The 19,375-nt window shown below is 39.2% G+C and overlaps 1 protein-coding gene across 1 annotated transcript; it reads left to right on the forward strand.

Moving 5' to 3' along the window:
- Positions 1–512: 512 nt before the first annotated feature.
- LEO1 (Leo1, Paf1/RNA polymerase II complex component, homolog (S. cerevisiae)) lies at positions 513–10,169 on the forward strand (the record flags this gene model as incomplete). Its single annotated transcript, XM_008937287.1, has 11 exons — positions 513–1,238; positions 1,519–1,623; positions 2,492–2,586; positions 3,256–3,401; positions 4,579–4,663; positions 5,006–5,100; positions 5,375–5,509; positions 6,030–6,165; positions 6,457–6,643; positions 6,906–7,003; positions 9,886–10,169. Coding segments are annotated over 11 exons (1,913 nt in total), but the record flags the coding sequence as incomplete, so codon positions are not given.
- Positions 10,170–19,375: the final 9,206 nt, after the last annotated feature.

A 19,375-nucleotide genomic window follows, 5' to 3' on the forward strand; every position in this document is an offset into this window, starting at 1 on the left:
TGCAAGTCAGTTTTTAAGGCGGGTTGCTGCTTTTTTCCGCGACTGGGACGCGTTCACCAGCGCAGCGCTCGGGAGGAGCTGCGCTGTAACAAACGCCTCGGGGTACAGAACATCGCTCACCTTGCATGAGAGACGTGGGGACAGGTTTAGATCGCTAGGAGCTCATCAGCCCTATGTATCTGTTTACTTACTTTAAGCCATAGCCGTTTCAAATTTTTGCTTTTGTGGAATTGCTTATTCTTTCTACAACTTGTGAGGCTTTAGTAATAGCTTCTGTTTTGAGACGTCACATGGCATCCAGCATTTTTCATTGTATCTGTCACTGGCTGTGCCTTTATGAGTAGGCATTTGTTCTAGGTGACTTTTGTAGTTCTTTCTTATGCTTCTCTGTAGGTTCTGTCACTGGATTTTTTTTTACTTTTTTTTTTTTTTTTTAAAAGCAATACCTTGTAGGTATTGTGCGTCCTTGTAGGGATGTTTTAACTCTTGAAAGGGTGATGTTTGTTTTACAGATTCTGATTCTGGATCCGAATCTGATTCTGATCAGGAGAACGCTGGCTCTGGTAGTAATGCGTCTGGAAGTGACAGCGACCAGGATGATGACAGAGAGGCAATAAAACCCAGTAATAAGGAGCTCTTTGGAGACGACAGCGAGGATGAAGGAGCATCCCATCACACAGGGAGTGACAACCACTCTGAAAGATCCTACAATCGCTCTGAAGCTTCAGGACATTCTGAGCATGAAGATAATGATCAGTCAGATGTGGACCAGCACAGTGTTTCAGAAGCTGCTCATGATGATGAGGAGGATGATCGTGGGCATGGGTCAGATGAAGGCAGCCATCATTCAGAGGTAGATGGTTCTGAAAAAGCACATTCAGAGGATGAGAAGTGGGGCAAGGAGGACAAAAGTGATCAGTCAGATGATGAGGAGAGACAGCAGAACTCTGATGATGAGGAGAGACAGCAGAATTCTGAGGATGAGGAGAAAGTGCAGAACTCCGATGAAGATGAAAGGCCACAGATATCTGATGATGAGGAAAGACTCCAGAACTCAGATGAGGAGAAAATTCAGAACTCTGATGACGAGGAGAGGCCGCAGGCCTCAGATGAGGACAAGATGCAGAACTCGGATGATGATGAGAGGGCCCAGCGTTCTGACGAGGAGAAGATGCAGAACTCCGACGATGACGAAAGGGCCCAGCACTCGGATGAGGAGGACCAAGAGCATAAATCTGGTAGGACTCAAGACAGTGGTAATGATTTGCTTCTGGCTTGATCTCTCCTTGTTTCATTTATTTTGGCCCAGCAGGGTTCAGACTTCAATGTAAAGGCATTCATCATTTAACTTTCAGCTGTAGTCATCTTTGTAATGTTTTTGTGGTGTGTGTTTGTTTCTTTTTTAATGCAGCACTTTTAAATTCCTTTTCATCTGAATCAACTTAACAGTACAAGGGGATTTTAAAATATGTGGAACAAAATTTTTAATTTGCTGAGAATAACTATGCTCCTTAGTAGAGTCTGCAAGGGGCAGTGATAGTGAAGATGAAGTTCTGCGAATGAAGCGCAAGAAACCGATCGCATCCGACTCAGAAGGGGAGAGTGATACAGAAGGACAGAAAGGTAAATGCTGGTGCTGTTTTGTGGGGTTTTGGTTCATTCAGTTGTCATCTTAATCATGCCTGTCATCTGCTACAGAGCTTGATAAAATTGATAGCACTTGCTATATGGTGTAACTATAGTGCTATGGAAGTACGAAAACAGCTTCCTGTGTGGGGAAGCACATCCTGTGTTTGTGCTGATTGTCTTTAGTTAGCTCTATCAGTTTTTAAGTTTCCTCCCTGAGGGACAGAACACTTCTTTGATGAGTGTTGTTTCACATATTTTTACTGAAAGATGTTAAGAAATGGTGCCTCTGTAACACATAGTGGCTTTTGTGATGTTTAGCTGTCTGAGAAAGAGGTGTTGACTATTCTGAGGAGTAAAACTCTGAAAGTGCATAATGAAGTTGCTCTTTAGGTGTTGGAGGTGTTCAAGGCCAGGTGGGATGGAGCCTTGCACAGCCTGGCCAAGTGGGAGGTGTCCCTGCCCATGGCAGGGCGGTTGGGACTAGATGATCTTTAAGGTCCCTTCCAACCCAAACCGTTCTATGGTTCTATGTATATTTAAGTTGTTTACTTGAGTAAAAGATGATCTTATAACTCTTAATTCTTTTATTGATGTTTTTCAACTAGATTCTCTTATTTGATAGAGCCTTTCCAGAAGAACATACCTTGACTCTTTAGCTTAAAAATACAAGGAAAAGGTGATTTTTAGGATAAGAGAAGAATATGTGCTTCATAAATGTTCACAATTTGTAACATTTGTAGGTGACTCTAAGTGGTAATAGAAGTGAGGGATGTGTTAATCTTTTTTTGATGTGAATGTGCTTGCATGTGGGGGGGGGGTGTGCAGATGTGTGTATTTTAAAAGAGTAATTTTTCTGCTCCAGAGCACGCAGATGTCATGGATCTGTTTGGAGGTGCAGATGACATTTCCTCAGGGAGTGATGGAGAAGACAAACCACCAACTCCAGGACAGCCCATTGTGAGTAGACTTGACTTTTGAAATAACTAACATGCCATTTCACTCTGCAATGTATAGCACTGATGGATTATAATAATATTTTAGTAAAAAAAAAAAAGAGTAACAGCATTTAGTAAACATTACTGATAAATTTTCTTTAGCTGTAAGAGTTATTAAAGTTTTATACATAGCAATATCAGGTGGATTCATTTATCTGCCTTCCCCCCCCATCCATGCTCCACTTTTTGTACTTGAAAGAAACGCGATGAGTAGTTTTGACTGTCATAGCTGTCTTTGGCATCCTAATACAGCTGTTTCACAAATCTTTTAGTTTGGGGTCTTGATGGTAATACATAAAAATGTGGGGGTTTTTTGTTTGGGAAAAGTTTTCCCCTGTTTACTCTCCAGTGCTTAGCTGAACACCGTATGTTACCTCCTGTGTGGTTTCCTTATTGTCTGTGTTCTCTGGAGTTTGCAGTGGTGTTTGAAATCACTTTAAGTGGCATATGAAGTTGCTGAGTTGAGTTGCTTTCACTGTAAATGTGCAAGTTCTTTTAGTCAGAGCTTCCTGATCTCCCTCTGTGCATGTGGAAGATGTTTCTTTAAGCAAAATGTAAGTGTGTGTTAACAGTAACAGTAACCAGCTAGACTGTTTTCACTTGTGCTCCTATTTTTTTGTTTTTCTGTTAGGATGAGAATGGACTGAGTCAAGAACAGCAGGAAGAAGAGCCTATTCCAGAGACTAGAATAGAGGTAGAAATACCAAAAGTAAACACAGACTTGGGTAACGATCTGTATTTTGTGAAGCTGCCCAACTTCCTTAGCGTGGAGCCCAGGTAATTGCACATTAAATACGTGATTTGTAAGATTTTTTTAGTGTCTCCCTATATTGCTTTTGGTATGAGTAATGTGTTGGCCATATTTACAATGACTGATGTTAAGATGCAAACTTTTGGTTGTGATTGGTCAATAGTAATATCTATTGTTGTTACCAATTGATGAGTAATAAGCCCTTTTTTTGTGTATGCTAAATGTACTGTTGAGCTATGAAGAGGCCAGGTACTCCTTTCCCTATTTACCTAACCAAAACTAATGATTTTTTTTTTTTAATTCATAGGGAGAAACAGATTGTTAGTCATTTGTGAAGTTCGGTTTGGCCCTAAAGCCCACCTCCAGCACTTGTGGCAATTGCTGTTAAATCCATCTCTTCAAGTGTTTAGTTGAGGAACTTTACTGCGTAGTTTAATAGATGTCTTGTTAGCTGGCAGTGTAGCATTGTTTCTCTTACACCTTAGCTAAATTGTTCTTCCTGGCTTTCATGCCATCGGCTGTTTCAAGAGAGATCCACTCGGAATTCCGTCGGTGGGTGTAATCGGTGAGAGAAGTCGTGGGGATCTGGGGGGGTCAGGCAGGACTGGAAATAGAACCATACAGCACAGAGCTGGTTATCACTAATCTCCTTGCAGCAGCCTGGAAACTGTTAGGAAGGAGACTAGGGGACTAGCCTTACCCCACTTGCTCCCACCCCAGGTTTTTTGAAGGAAGAACACAAAACCCATCTCATCTTCCTTTCCCTTTGGTTAGTTTTGAGATTCAAGTAAAAAATTACAAAGACTGTGCCCTTAGAAAATCCCTAATTCACCTTATAAATAAGATGACTTTCCCTTTTATTTTCCCTATGCAATATTGTATATATATTTTGTTCCAGACTTAACCCTGACCTCCTCATACTAAGGGAGCTATCTTCTGAGGCAGACTTGCTTCCTTTAGCTGGAGCTGCCTAGAGGGTCTGAGTGTTACAGTGGCTCTAACTGCTGGCAGTAGGGTGCCTGTGGTTTACAGTCCATGCAGTAAATCACAGTGCTGCAGAAGTGGCTTTCTCACAGCTGCGATGCCTGCTGTCGTGTGCAGTGTATTGTTCACATCTTTTAAGCATCTTCTTTTGCACAAGTCTAAAAATAATATGGATTAATCTTTAGAAAAATGAAGAATGGTTTATCTAATTTGTTGCAGACCTTTTGATCCCCAGTATTATGAAGATGAATTCGAAGATGAAGAGATGCTTGATGAAGAGGGTAGAACTAGGTTAAAACTCAAGGTATAATGTTTATTTTCTTCTTCTCTTTTACACTCGTGTTTCTTCAAAGTCTTATTTCAGGTATTTTTAGAATGGTGTCCTGAGTTATGGTTCAGATTATGAAAGTGTGGACCAGGTCAGCACTGAGTTAAGTGCATCCTCTTTAGTAATAAATTTACCAAAAAGCTTGACAGTTCCATTGCACCTATGAAAGTGATACCCTTCCTCTCCATTTCTTTGCATTGTGCAGCAAATTATCTAGCCTTTCTAACTGTAATTCTTGACCTATATAAAGCATATTTTACCATGCTGTTCCTTACTGTGAGTTAGAAAAAGTGTTTTTGATTTTTTTTTTCTCCACAGGTAGAAAACACAATACGATGGCGGATGCGGCGAGACGAGGAAGGGAACGAGATCAGAGAGAGTAATGCACGGATAGTCAAGTGGTCAGATGGAAGGTTAGTCTGGACTTCCTGCTATTAGAGTACAGCTGTTCTTACAGTGAAGTGCCTGCTGTGCAAAATTGGAAAGTCAGCAAACTTTGATATCAGTTCTGCACAGCAGAAATTATTTTAGTCTCAATGCTTTGACAATTTTGCTTAGTTTGAATTGAAATGTAATTATTTGCAATATATAAAAAGGAAACATGAAGGTTTTCTCCATTTATAAATGAGGCAGAAAACAGACTGTAGTGGCTTTATCAAGTAACTGATACATGAATCTCTTTTTCAGCATGTCTCTCCACTTGGGCAATGAGGTCTTTGATGTGTACAAGGCACCACTACAGGGAGATCACAACCATTTGTTTATCAGACAAGGGACAGGTCTACAAGGACAGGCTGTTTTCAAGACAAAGTTAACCTTCAGGTAAGCGTGCTATTCTATATCAAGTGTTGCTGCTGCTTTTGCAATTAAGTGTTGTAACTAGTTTATAAAGATCAGAAATACCAGCTCTTAAGCCTTCAGAGCTTAGCTTTAATGAGAATGTGCTATTTTTCAAATTCAGTATTTCAGTATTCAGTATTTTTCCTAAATTAGATGTCCCTCTTTAAGTGCATGTCCTCATCTGAATCAGAATATTAATACACACCAAAATTAACCTTTCTTCTGATGGACAGTTCTTGTCAAGATGGTGATTATGTCTTGGGATATTGATGTGAAATGTGAGGATGATTATTGAGGCTGGTAATGGACTGCAGATAGTTTGTGGAACTGGTGTCTCTGGTAGCTGTTACAATGCACATAAGTAAAGAAGAAATAAAGGATGATGTTTTGACTTTCATGCATATGAATCTTTACAATCTCAAGTATGCTGGCCCTACCATTGTCCTTTAAAAATGGATACATTCCTTGAAAAAGTATTTAACCCATATCAATTTTTTAACAGGCCACACTCTACGGACAGTGCCACTCACAGGAAGATGACTCTGTCTCTGGCAGATAGGTGTTCAAAGACCCAGAAAATTCGTATTTTGCCGATGGCAGGCCGTGATCCAGAGTCTCAGCGCACAGAAATGATTAAGGTATTGTGGCATGGAACTCTCTTACAGGGTGGTTTAATCTGAAAAATCCCAACTGCAATATTAGCCAACTGTTTTATGGCTTCAGGAAAAACTGTCTATTTTGGAGGTAGACATGAGTTTTTAGCCATGGGTGCAGTTTGCTTAACCTTATCAAAAAATCAGAATATGTGCAATCTTCACACTGCTGTGAAACTATTTCAAAAGCTACAGTAGGATTCAGGGTGCTCTTGAGATGGTTTCATTGTTTTGTTTTAATCTCAATCTTTATATATTGCTTCTTTCTTTGGGCAGAAAGAAGAGGAGAGATTAAGAGCTTCCATTCGCAGGGAATCTCAGCAGCGGAGGATGCGGGAGAAGCAGCATCAGCGTGGGCTGAGTGCAAATTACCTGGAACCTGACCGCTATGATGAGGAGGATGAGGGAGATGATTCTATCAGTCTGGCGGCTATCAAAAACAGATACAAAGGTGGCATCAGAGGTAATAATAAACCTTCAGAGCACATAGGTAGGGCCTGTGTGATTCAGAGGGATTAATTTCACAGGTCAGTCCTGGTAAGATTGTGTTTTGCCTGTTTATTTGATACATGAGGAGACATAAATGCAATTTGTACATTTTCTTTACTCTGGAGTTAGATTCTGCCAGCTTCTTGTGGGACTAAGTGTAAGAGAATTATTTTTCATGTTCTCTCTCAACAATTCCAGATAAAGAGAAATACTTGTCTTTTCATTTTTCTCTGTAGAGGAACGTGCTAGAATCTACTCTTCTGACAGTGATGAAGGCTCAGATGAAGATAAAACACAAAGACTACTCAAGGCAAAGAAACTTACTAGTGATGAGGTAAGAAAAAGATTTTGTTCTTAAGCTACTAATTTTCAGTCAGGAATGTTTCCTGCATTAAATCTGTTTTTTTAAAGCTGAGATCTTTGTAGTTTCATTTATGCTGTGATGAATGTGTTATTTGACTTGGCACGATTCTATGGTAATTAATCATCAATTTCTTATACACTGCATTAGTTCACAGACCTAAGTGATTCCCAAAGGAGATCACTATTGTTATTGCTGATTTAAAGATGCAAAAAATTTATGCAGAGTTATGTAAAATGACTTTACCAAAATTATGCAAGGAGTAAGAAGACCTAATAGGAATCCTAGTGCAGTGTTGTCTCCTGTCCCTCTCCTCTTTGTTATGGAAAAAGCAGGAGCTTTTTCACAGTGTGTCTGCTCTTTTTAAAGAGAAGAATTAAAAAAAAAAGAGTTAAAAAGCATTAATATCTGTTGCTGAGTAGACATTATCCATCACCCAGTTATCATCCTAAACATCAGGCCATGATCAAGTTCACTGTTAGCTGCAGCAGTAACCACTCTAATTGTTGCTTAGGTGTCTAGAACCTTTTTCGTGAATTTTAGAGGCTACCATAATTAACCTTTTCTTCTTTGAAGAGTAATTTTGCAATGTAGCTGGCCATGTGTCCTCCTAGTGAATGAGTGCCTGTCAGACTTGTGTCATCTCTGCTGCTGAAATTCCAAAGCTGTTTTTAAATGATCAATATTGGACATTGTTTTCAGTATGACATGTGCCCCTATAATGTAAGAAGCTTTATTACTGAAGGAGTAGGTTTGCTGTCATTTGCATTTCTGTCCTGTGCTTCCTGTGAGCTTCTCAGGAAGTATGTCTCATTTCCCAGGCTGTTGGATGTTTGCTTCCTTCTGAATGCATGTTCTTATTGCTGTGACACTGCTCCTCTTACGCTCTCAGCTGAGTATTTGCACTAATGGGCATTGTAAGATGAAGCAGATGTAAAAGTCAAGTTTTCTTTTCAAGACATAGATTCTGGCTTTTTACTGTATGTTGAGGAAAATTTAATATTTCCGAAAATACAACAGTAATCCTGGAGACGGCATGTAGACAAAACTAACAGAGCTCACAAAGCTGGTGTTTGCTAATTGAAATGGAAACGCTTATTTATAAAATTGTTATTTCATGATGTAGCAGTGTCAGGACTTTGCAGTTCCGGCCTCTCAGAAGAAGAGCTCTAGGCAGCAGCATTCTCTGCTGCTTGAGGAAGCATAGCCTCCATTTTAAAATTAGATGACTTAAAGGTCATATTCCCATCAGGGCCACAGAGGGGTGCTACAGTATTACAAGAAAACCCCAGTGATGTGTAACGACTTTCAGTTGCCACATAGAACGTATTTGTAGCATGTATCCATGTATGTGAAACTTGGACTTCCTTGTACACAGACTTGCTTTTGTGTGCTGTCAGTCAACAACATAGCACAAATTGTTCTCCTGATAACAATTGGTTACCATTACTGAAAACATCAGTCTATTTTTAATACATTTCATCACCATGTGGCAAGCAGTTTTACTTTCACTGTAGTTGATGGGGATATTCTGCTGAACAGGAAGACAAATCATTTAACAATAGCCTAGCTCGATTACAAGAGAGTGCTTATTCTCAGGGAGAAACTGCCTTTGAGATTGTCACCCCTATGAATTTCTCCTTCTAATTTCATAAAATACCTTCCTAACTGAGATTCTCACTAAGTCTAAACTTTAATATGTTAATACAGAATAAAATACTTTGGATAATAAAACTATTCGAGTTCTGAAACTCCAGTAATTCATTAAAGTTCTGAAACGCAGTCTTAGGTGGTTCATAAAATTCAAGCAATTGCTTTAAAACAAAACAAAACTAAACTAAAATTAAACCAACAGATGGAAAAAGGGATGAGCTTACATTGACCTGAGGGTATTTTTAAAGTTACTGTTTTTTTTAAACAATAATTGAGTTACCATTTGTTCTTCATCCCAAAATTGGTGAGTTTTGCATTAAGAACTAGTGATTTGTAGTTTCTTTAAACACTTTCATAGCATTCTGATTTAAAAGGTTGTTTGGAAGGATGATTTAAACTGAACTGGCATAAATGCCCATGGAATAAAAATCAACCTGTTGACTTTATATCTAGGTGCTAAAAATTTGGCATCCAGCCTATGAAAGGCATTATAGTATTGCTTACAAACAGGTAATTAATTCAATAATTTGAGTTTCTTTGACCAGCTCTTGGAAACCTTCTAAAACCATTCAATTTCTTGGAGCGTCAACTGTGGTGTTGATTCGCAATACTGGTGGTTTCTCTTCACTCTTTTCGTTTACGCCAGAGTGGTTTAGTTTTGTTGGGGTTTTTATAATTTTTTTTAATAAACAAACAGAATGCATACCCACTTACTGCATTTCTTCTTTGCTTCAGTAGCTGTAATTTAGGGCATACAAGTGTTAGTAGTCCAAAAATTTATCAGAGCTACACAGGTGCACGAAGGGAAAGCTGCTGCATGTTGAAAAATTCACTACAGATTCTAGAAATGGCCCATGCTCATAAGGCTTGCTGGGAATGATACTGCACATGCCATAAAACCAGGTGCTGACACAAATTGCTTCTGTGCTGCAGTTCATGTTGAAGCAGACACGTTTGCATGTCCTCTGAGGTCACAGGGCTGCAGCTGGGTTGTGGACCCTCTCGGCCTGGGGGTTGAGACTGGTGGCAGTGTTGATGGAACTTCAGCTGTCCTGCATCACAGCAGCTTAAAATAGAAAAAATGAAACTCATGGATTTGCTTTTCTTACAAGAAAGACTTTAAGGTCTTTTTGTTGTTGTTCTGAGTTTTTTTATTTTAGCTTTAAGTATGGTGGTTTGGTTTTGTCCTTTCTTGCCTCCAGGAAGGGGAACCTTCTGGAAAGAGAAAAGCAGAGGATGACGACAAAGCAAGTAAGAAGCATAAGAAATATGTGATCAGCGATGAAGAGGAAGAAGATGATGATTAATATTAAGGAAGCACAAAAGCAGATTATTTTTCTTTTAAAAATGTATGTATTTATATATATATATTGTACAGTTCTCTTACAGCAAAGATGTAAGTAACCATAATGTCATTATTTTGATAAAGGAAAATTCCCTTGAAATCTGTGCTTCTGGTGTGAATAAAGTTTTTTGACTTCCTTTTATTTTTTAAGATTTTTCTCTTATTACAGCAACTTTTGTGCCAGGGACCATCACAGTGCTGGTTTTTTATCTTGCACAGTACATTTCAGGTTTGAGAACTGTAGTGACTGGTTATCCAGGTGAATTAATCGGTGATTTTTACTGAGTTCATTAGGAGAAACCATTCTAATCTTTATAGAATGCTTAAATGCTAAGTTTGCCTGACAAGGGTATGGTGATTTAGCTTACCCTTTATATGGAAAGGTTGGAAGAACATTTAAGTGGTATGGTATAATTTTGTTTTTTTTCCTAGATATCCCTTATTTCCTGGTGATTGTGGACAGTACATTACTGTGCTGGTATACTTGGATGAATGAAAATATTTCTTATCATGTTTGAGTAAACTGTGAAGTTCCTGTAGTTAGAATAGTTGATCACGTAAGACATTTATTTTTCATACGTTGAAGCTCAGAATGAAAATCTGTGTCTTGCCTGAGCATTAATAACACTACTACTAACTAGCACATGCTAGTGATGTCAGAGTAGAAGAATGCACTTAACCAAAACCTAAGAAATTTCTGCCAGCAGAGATGAAAGTCTCCTTTAAAAGATGAAATGAACCACAGTGCAAAAGCGTATCCTAATAACAGTGTCTCAGTCTCATACAATCCTTATGGTGCTATATCCTATTGTTCCTGGTTGGTTTTATGAACAGTTTTGTTTAGGTGGGAAGTCACTGGAGAGAATGTTCTGGACAGAATCGTTGCTGCTCTTACACTATTTCTAAACCTCTTATTTGACTGTGCAGAGTTGTAAAGAGGGGAAAGGCTAGAAGAAACACCTGGACTTTTCCATGCTTCCTTTCCAAGGTGAAATATTCCATATGAAGTTTCTCTTGTTGGTGGGAGAGCATTCTGAATGTTATCTCTGTTGCTTTTTGAACTGACTTTTCACAGTCCAGCAGAGTTTGGGTGTGACTTGAAAAAAGGTAATAGAAGGAAAATGGAACTAGCCTCTTTAAACAAAACTGTTGATTGATGTTGTGAGAAGTTTATTATGTGGATTTGTGTTATGTAAGATGAAATAAAGTAGCTGATAGTTACATAAGAAGGATTTTTAGCCATCTCTCTCCTGCCCAGCTGAATTCTGCTTTTCTATAAAGGAGAAAGAGAGCACACAGGTTGCCTCGTAGCAAGCATTTTGCTCTGGTGACATTCCCTGGTTCTCTGAGATACAGCTTTCAACCTGGACATCTTGCTTTTGTCATCTTTAATTAGGCTGGTAGTTTGTCAAAGTGCTTTACCTCCGATTCTGCCTGGAAGGCAGGGGAAGCCTTGTAGCTGCAGCAGGACGGGGCTCTGCGTGTGCTGATGTATCTGCTCAGCAGCTGACTGCAGCACAGGCATTTGCAAGTACGAGAACAAAGTGAAAAATTTCAACTTGTCAGTCTGAGTTCCTGAGAAACTGTTCTTTTTTCTGTGATTAAATTGTTATCTAACAGTTCCTGTGCCTTTTTAATGTGCAGATAAAACCATTCTACATCTGCTGGAATTTTGACCCTGTAATCCTCTTAGTTTAGACCTCTGCTAGGAGACTGGGTCCTTACATGAGGTTACCTGCTTTCCATTTGTAACCTGCTCAGGAAGAAGCCAGCTGTTTAGAAAAAAGACTCATTTTAGATGGGTGTAACATGTTGTGCTTTCACCTAACAGCATCTCAAATACCTCTTAAACAACACATTTGGCATATGGAAACACACCACCATTTCACTGGTGATGTATTTGCTTTTATGTCAGCTTAATTAAAGTGTTGGTTACTTTTATTACACTCTGAAGAGTGAAAATGTTTTAATCACTTTCATAGGTTTGATGCTGACTAAGCCTTTACTAAGTAAGTGGTCCACTTTAGCTTCCAAAAATTAGGCTTTTTGTGGATTAAAAGATGAAAAGAAGTAATTTTTTACACTGTCTTCTTTTGTAAATTTCTCTTTTAAAGTCTTACTTAAACATGGAATTTTAGAAGCTGTTTTTGCAGCTTAAACTGGATTAACAATCATTGTATAATTAAAGTCACTTGAATGAACTTAGCCTTATCCACAGTGTTTTTTTAGTTGTGAGTCTAATGTATAGCTTTATTTAGCTCTGTGACAGTTTTTGCTATCCCTTTTCTCAGCCTCTAGGTATGAAGGAATTATTTGGGATGGTTTCATTATAGTCAAAAACACTAAGCTAAAAGAAAGAGAATGTGGATTGAACTGTGTTTACTCTCGTACAGACTGATCAGAATATTTCCTCCAGAAAGGGCATGATTTTGAACAACTTCTGATAAAATAAAGTTCTTTAAGGAGCTGGTATTAAGCAGAGTCCTAGATTTTCTGGCTAGTGGCAAAATATAGAATAGAATAGAATAATGTAGGATAAATTCTTTTGAAACAGTCACTGAAAGCTGTTCCTGGCTATATAGTTTTGTTGTTTCAAGTATATCTTTCAACTATACCCTGGTTTTCAGTTGTTGTTCTGGAGTTTTCTTTCTAGTACCTGGCAGCATTTTCCACCAGCCACTTTTCTCCATCCTAGCCTTGCAGCTTGGCATGGATTTCCTGATGGATCGGGGAGTGCCCGCTGAAAGCAGCAGCTGCTCACACAGTCCTCACTCCTTCTAGCAGCAGATTTGGCAATAACTAGTCCAGCTCAGTGAGTCAACTTGCTAAAGTGTCAGGGAATGTGTTTTCTGCAGAGTTCTTGTGTGCTCTGCCAGCCATGCCTGCAGAACTGACTTGTTGGCCATCGGAGCCAGCTCAGGAAGCTGGTGTGGTGATGACTTGGCACATCAGGGAAGGATGATCTTTTTGCCAGAGGTAAACATTGACTTTGCTTTCTTTTGAAAACTTGCCCTGACCATACAGAAAGAGGCGAATAGTCCTCTACTGGTGTAGCTGCCTGAAATAGCACACTGAAAAATCAGCTGTACCTTGAGGTGGTGCAGGAGGAAGCAGAGGTGGAGCAGAACAGATCCTGTATATGGCACAAATTTCAGCTCAGCTCTGATACAACACTGCAGCCTGAGGAATGTGTTAAATATGAGATGGTGACTTTCCTATGAAGTCATGGGTATTTATTTCTTGGCCAGTAGGCACAGGGTTCCTGGGTGTCGGCCCATTCTAGCAGAGTACCTTTGTTTAACAGCATTAGACTGCTCATCCAGCTCTGGGTGGTTTTGAATGTATAGAGACTGTTACATAGGAATGGCTGTGAGGATGACTTGTTTCTGATAAATGCTCTTTTAATTTTTGCTATAAGTGAAATGACATACACTTGTGAAACTTAGGTAGGGTGTTCTAATACTCAGGAACTTGCCTGTGGCTTGACTTGGAAGTGCTTCTTGGAGAGCAACGTGACTAACACCTACTGTTGCCCAGTGATGCCCTTGGACTTTAGCTGGGGCTTTTTTAATACTTGTCTGGACATGGAAGACTTGCAGAAAACCTACAAACCAATTGATTACTAACTTTGTATCTTTAATTGCTTTCAAACTTGGGGGCGTTCTGAGCAGTTATATAAGCTAAGCTAAGTAGTCAAGAACATAAAATTAAGTAAATCTGCTGAAATCATTCTCTGACACAAAATGTTTTTATTTTTACAAAAATCCTTTACGAGAGTTTTAGTTTCTTGAGATTTTTGGCAGTTACTTTTAAAAGGTATTTTTATGCCTTAAAAGCCTATGCATCTTAGTTTACTGGGGTGATATTTAGAAGAAAGTTATTGAAGTTGAAGCTCAGCTTCAGAAAGTGGTTTTTGTTTTTATTTGTGTGTGCTTTGTTTTGTTTTTTTCATTAAAACTTAGTCTTGAAGAAGTGTGGTATTTACCAGTTTACCAGCAAATGTAACTTAATGTTTCTGGGCTATGTAGAAATTTTCTGGGAAACAGTAGTAGTCATGCACTTATCGTTATCACAGAATCCTATCCATGTTCAGTTCTGTATTTATTGTAAAATAAACATAAATAAAATCTTACAAAACAGTGGAAGTATTAACTGATACCCTCTAAAAAGTAACTGGAATAAAATTACTAAATCATGGTTTTGCAATTTAAAATTGACCCTGGGCAGCTTGCATGTTTCCGAATTCATACCTGATGTTAGGGGGTTTATCTTTTCTTGCAAGCAAGTTTATCTGTGTTGGTTTAAGGGAAACTGTTAATTTAGACTCTGAAACGTACCACTCTTTAAGTAAAGCTAGATCTTTCACATTTTTCTTGGAAGTTACCTCACTTTTTATTAACATTAATACAACTTGAGTTTTTATCCCTTTTCCATACCTGCCTTGCTATATTACATATGTCAAATCAGTAATTTGTCTCTTGGATTCAATTTTCTGTGTTTCAGTACAGCTTTTCCTGGTGATTAGGAAATTAAATAGAATATTCTTCCTTTGGAGGAAAAAAAAAAAAAGGAGGTGGGGCAAAATACCTACTGTCGTTTTGAGAAGCACTGGTGATCATTTACAGCTTCATGACTGATGTTGAAACGAGGCTTAAATAACAAGGCCAGAAATAGTGGAGTGTTAGCTTACGGACTAAAAATATTTGTCTGTTATTCTTCCCAACAGTTCTGTGAATAGCCTTTGGATGTAGATGATGTTCCTTTTTTCTTCTTGGAACTTAGACCAGTGCTTTACTGCACATAGGTAGTCTTAGTCTAAATATAAAAAGCTCATGGTTTCATAGAACTGCAGATTTTGGCCCAAACATGCTTGAATTCTTCAATCAGTCATCTGAAAATGACTGGGACACATTCTTTTGCTGGGACTAACTACATTTAGATTAACCTAGTGGGAGAACATAGCATACAGATCAAACTCTTGCAGTACCTACAATAGAGACATTTAATCTCCTAGCAACCTCCTGTATTTTAAAGAGTTAAACTGATGAAAGCTAAACTTCTAAACTATAGCTTCCGGAAAGTATGAGTTCTGTAACAGTTCAGCTACCTATGAATAGTCTAATATACCCAAGATGTATATTGCAGTGGTCTATATGTAACAATGAATGGAAATCAGCTGAGGGGAACAACCTTCAAGTCAGCAGGCTGACCTGACCAGGCGTGTGGTTTTTGAGGAAGGCTGACACTTTCAGAAGTATTTGGACTTGATGGTGAAGGGTAGCCAACCCAAGCTAAAGTATTGTAGAGATAAAACAGTCAGCTTCCAGAATAAACACACAGGACACTTAACCCAGTGAACTATAGGCACTCAGTCTGGGATGTGAAAGCTGTCTTAAGGAAAAAATCCTGTCTGTTCATCTAACGAGGGTGTGTAAAGCCTGTTATAGTCCCTGGTGGGTATTTGTGGTAGGTTTGTAAAAGTTTCAAGAAATGTGTTGTACAGGGAATACACTAACTCAGCCGTGACCCTGTCACTGTGTGATTAGGCATTGCTATAAAAACAAAATATTTGTTTCAGCTAAGAGGGGGATCAGAAGCCCTGAGAAAGTCGGGGGGTTTGTTGTTGGATTGTTTGTTTGTTTGTTTTTCTCTTAAGTGGGATATACAAATAAAGTGTGCTTGGGAAGAAAAAGATAGACAAGTGTCTTCAGTAGAAAACAGAGGAATTTGTTAGTAGCGGTTTTCCGAAGTTCCCAACACAAATTGATCTTCATTCCAGCCCCCAATGAAGTGAGCACTTACAAGATGTGCCTGGTCACTGTCAGTATTCATTCCATGTCTGTATTGAAATTTTTCTAAGAATTTAGAGAACAAGCCAGCAAGTGGCAACAGAGCTGCCATCTGGGCAGGTTTTGACCAGGATCTGTGGGAGCCCAGAGCGAGGAATGCAGCCCTGTAAGAGGCAGCTGCTCCACACAGGTCTGGTGCCCGGTTCCTGTGAGCTTATTTAACCTCTGCTTTGGGAAAGAGGAGTCCAGCAGAGCACAGCACCCTTAATGCATTGCTATCCACTGAGTCAAAGTATTCCAATATGGAATAATATCTTCAGCTAAACTTGAGCACTTTCTTCTCCTGCAGTCATGTTTAGTCATGGATAGTGGGATATACACAGAGAATATATTGATTTTTATCTTGACAGTTGTCTGACTCGATCTGGCTGCCCTTACTCTTTAGACACGTTGAATAGGATGTTGCTGTAAATAAGAAAGTTTGATCAGTATTAAGATATCCATGTCTCAGTTTAAATGTGCTTAATTGCAATAGAATGGAAAAATTATGGGGCAGGGTCACACCTATTCAAGGACAGCAGGAGTTGTATGAATATTGGCTGAAAGAGATCCAGAGTTTTCTGTGACTCTGCCCCTGTTTTTATCGCAGAAGTAACATCTGTGCATCTATTTGGGTTATTTATGGTGCTTGTTTGGTTGATAATTAGGTTTGTGTCTGCTGTAACCGTTTAGAAAACTTTCTCCCAGGCTCTCCACTGGCAGGTGGCTGGTTTTCTGCTTTTGGAATAGAGTGTGGTAGAAAGCTCCCTCAGGAGGGTCCCTTCCTGCCCGTCAGGTGATGTTGGTGGTTTGATGCTGCAAACATTCGGTTCCATCCACTGAGCTGTGTTTTCCCATGGTCTGAGTGGACTGCATTGTCTTTTGGAAGCAGCTCATTCACAGCTGCCTTGGGCAGAAGCTTTTCTGTTGTGAGCTAAATGATACTGCTATTTTCCTAGTAGTGGCAGAGCAAAAAGAGTTAAGAGTAGAGACTTGAAAGTTTCATACCTAAGCTGTTGTTCAGGACCTTGTCAACAGTGAGCTCTGGGGAGCTCTTTAGAAGGGTTAACTGCTGTGATGGCAGGCGTAGGTAGACACACAGCTCTGTGCTGGGCTGTAAGACACTTGCATCAGTGCATCATTTTAGGTTCACTATTAATGTTATTAATGGTAATAGATAATATCAGCATGGACTTTGCTTAAACAACTGGCATTTTGATAGTATCTTTAAATACTTCCTTCTGAAGAAAACCTTGTTTAGTAAAGTTGATGACTAGAGAATATTGATGAGCTTTTCTTTGCTGAGAAAGGGGTGCTGTGCTCCATTGATGTGTTCCTTTTGTTGATGGCTGTGGGAGGAGAACCTTTCTGTATCAACAAGTGAGTGAAAATTTGAATGAGGGGTAAAGAAGGAGGGATTGGTGATTTATGAATACCTGACCCAGTTATTTTCATATATATGAATGCATATTTTCCATGTAATTCTAACATCTCTGGACATGGTAAAAAACTTTATATCTACAAATCAAAATAATTTCTGAACATGATTGCAAAGTGGCCATATGTAAAATGCGAACATTTCGCTAATCTGTGGATATGTTACCCTCTTACAAATCCTGTTTGATCTCTCGGAACTAAATAGGATTATTCTGGCTCTCAGACTTTCTCAAACACTAAATCTGGAGTAGCTGCTGGTGTGTAGCAGGCAGCACTGTGTATGTGGTTGTCTTCGGCCCTTCCATAGCATGGCATTACTAGAGTCTGTGAATGCTGTGCTGCCAGTCTGAAGATGTGAGTCACTTTGTAATTTGGCACTTTAATGGACTTCAAGGCTGCTATTTTCCATAGTTATTTACCACCTCTCCTCCTGTATTTTTAAACTTTAGGACAAATTTTCCTTCGGTTAGCCAGAAAATTTTTTGAGCAAGCAGGATTATCTGAGCTTTTTAAGTCATTTAAATGTCCTTAATACATGTGACAATGCCATTTGTTAAAGGCAATTCTGGATTTACATCATATGAATTATCTAAATGTGTAATACATTGTGATGGCAATATGTTCGTTAAAAATACTTACACCCTTGCATAAGTCACATAGCTGTGCAGAGCAGCTTTTTAGAATCTGATTTCTCTCTCTGAACTTATTTGCAAGGGATCCATGGCATGGAACTACAAAAAGCTGGCCAGTTGTGAATAGGCTTATCTCGGATACACAGAAGAGCTCACACTGCTGTTAAGAACTGAGGCTGCAAATTGGAAAAGGTTGAGAGCTGACCTGGATGTTTGGGACAGTTCATAGTTCTGTACTGGATATGACAGTAGTTTGCATCTGTAATACATAGAAAGAACAATTCCCAGATACGTTGGATGGAAGCTTTTATATGGAAAGAAACTATTTTGAGGCATGTTTCGTAAAATGCTTTTTGAGCCTATCTTTAGCCTCTTTTCTTTTGCTTTTCTTTCACAATGTCTTATTAAATCTCTTCAGACATTCCTAGGCCAAAGAGTTTTTTTTTGTTACACAACGTCATCCAAGGTATGCTGGCAGATGAGTTGCTCTTGCCAGGCAGCTAGAAATGAGAGCTCAAGGTTTTTGACACAGTTAAGAAAAATTTGAGTTGAGGACCTCTGGGAGTAGTTTAAGACAGTTGCGTTGTGTGCTTGGGGCTGAACTCTGAGCAAATGCACATTTTTTCTTCCCCACAACAAATTGTGATTGTAATATTTAAAAATACCGTACAACTTTTTTACAGATTTTGGATAAATTGGCTTTTTGAAGGCCTTTGATCTTGAAGGAGTATGGCTTCTAGGTGTTTCAAAAACCTGAAAAGCTTTAAAGAAGTTTGAAATAGATGGAGGGAAAAATTCTGAAACAACAGAATGGCATTCTAGAAGCAGAGAAATGGCAGAACTCGTAGCAGGTGTTTAATCTGGCAGAGGGGCTTTCTTGGATGGAGCTGTGGCTATCTGAATCCACAGTGATCGCAGGCACTCAGCCCATCCGTGGGAAGCCACCTTCCCTGGGGCAGAGCCGTGCAGGCCCACGCAGAGAGGATGTGCAGGAGGTGTGCGGGGAACGAGGGCATGGGTCATGGTCACTTGTGCTGTGTTATGTCTTGTCTGCATACACCGGGATTTGTGGCAGCTGAGTTTGAGAGAGGCAGAACGTTATTTCTCACTGTTTGGAAAATCTAATTAATGGAGAGTGGGCTCACAAATAAAAAAACCCAAGCGTGCCCCATCTTTCTGTAAACACACACTAATTACTCCGAAGCACAGGAGCTGCCTGCCAGAAGGATGTGTTTTTCAGGACCCATTTCCAGATGGTTCTTTCTAAACTGTATAAACATATGTCTTTTAAAGCTGGTAAGAAAGAAGACTGTAAAATAAACTGAAAATTTGCATTATAAACCCCATTTAGAACACATACCAATGCAATTCAGGACATAAATTATTGGCTTCAAGGACTGTGACATGTGACGTACCCGTGCGGCGCGTATTTGTGGAAGCTGCACAGCCC

This window comes from Merops nubicus, unplaced genomic scaffold, assembly GCF_000691845.1.
Source record: "Merops nubicus isolate BGI_N331 unplaced genomic scaffold, ASM69184v1 Scaffold51703, whole genome shotgun sequence".
NCBI lineage: Eukaryota > Metazoa > Chordata > Aves > Coraciiformes > Meropidae > Merops > Merops nubicus.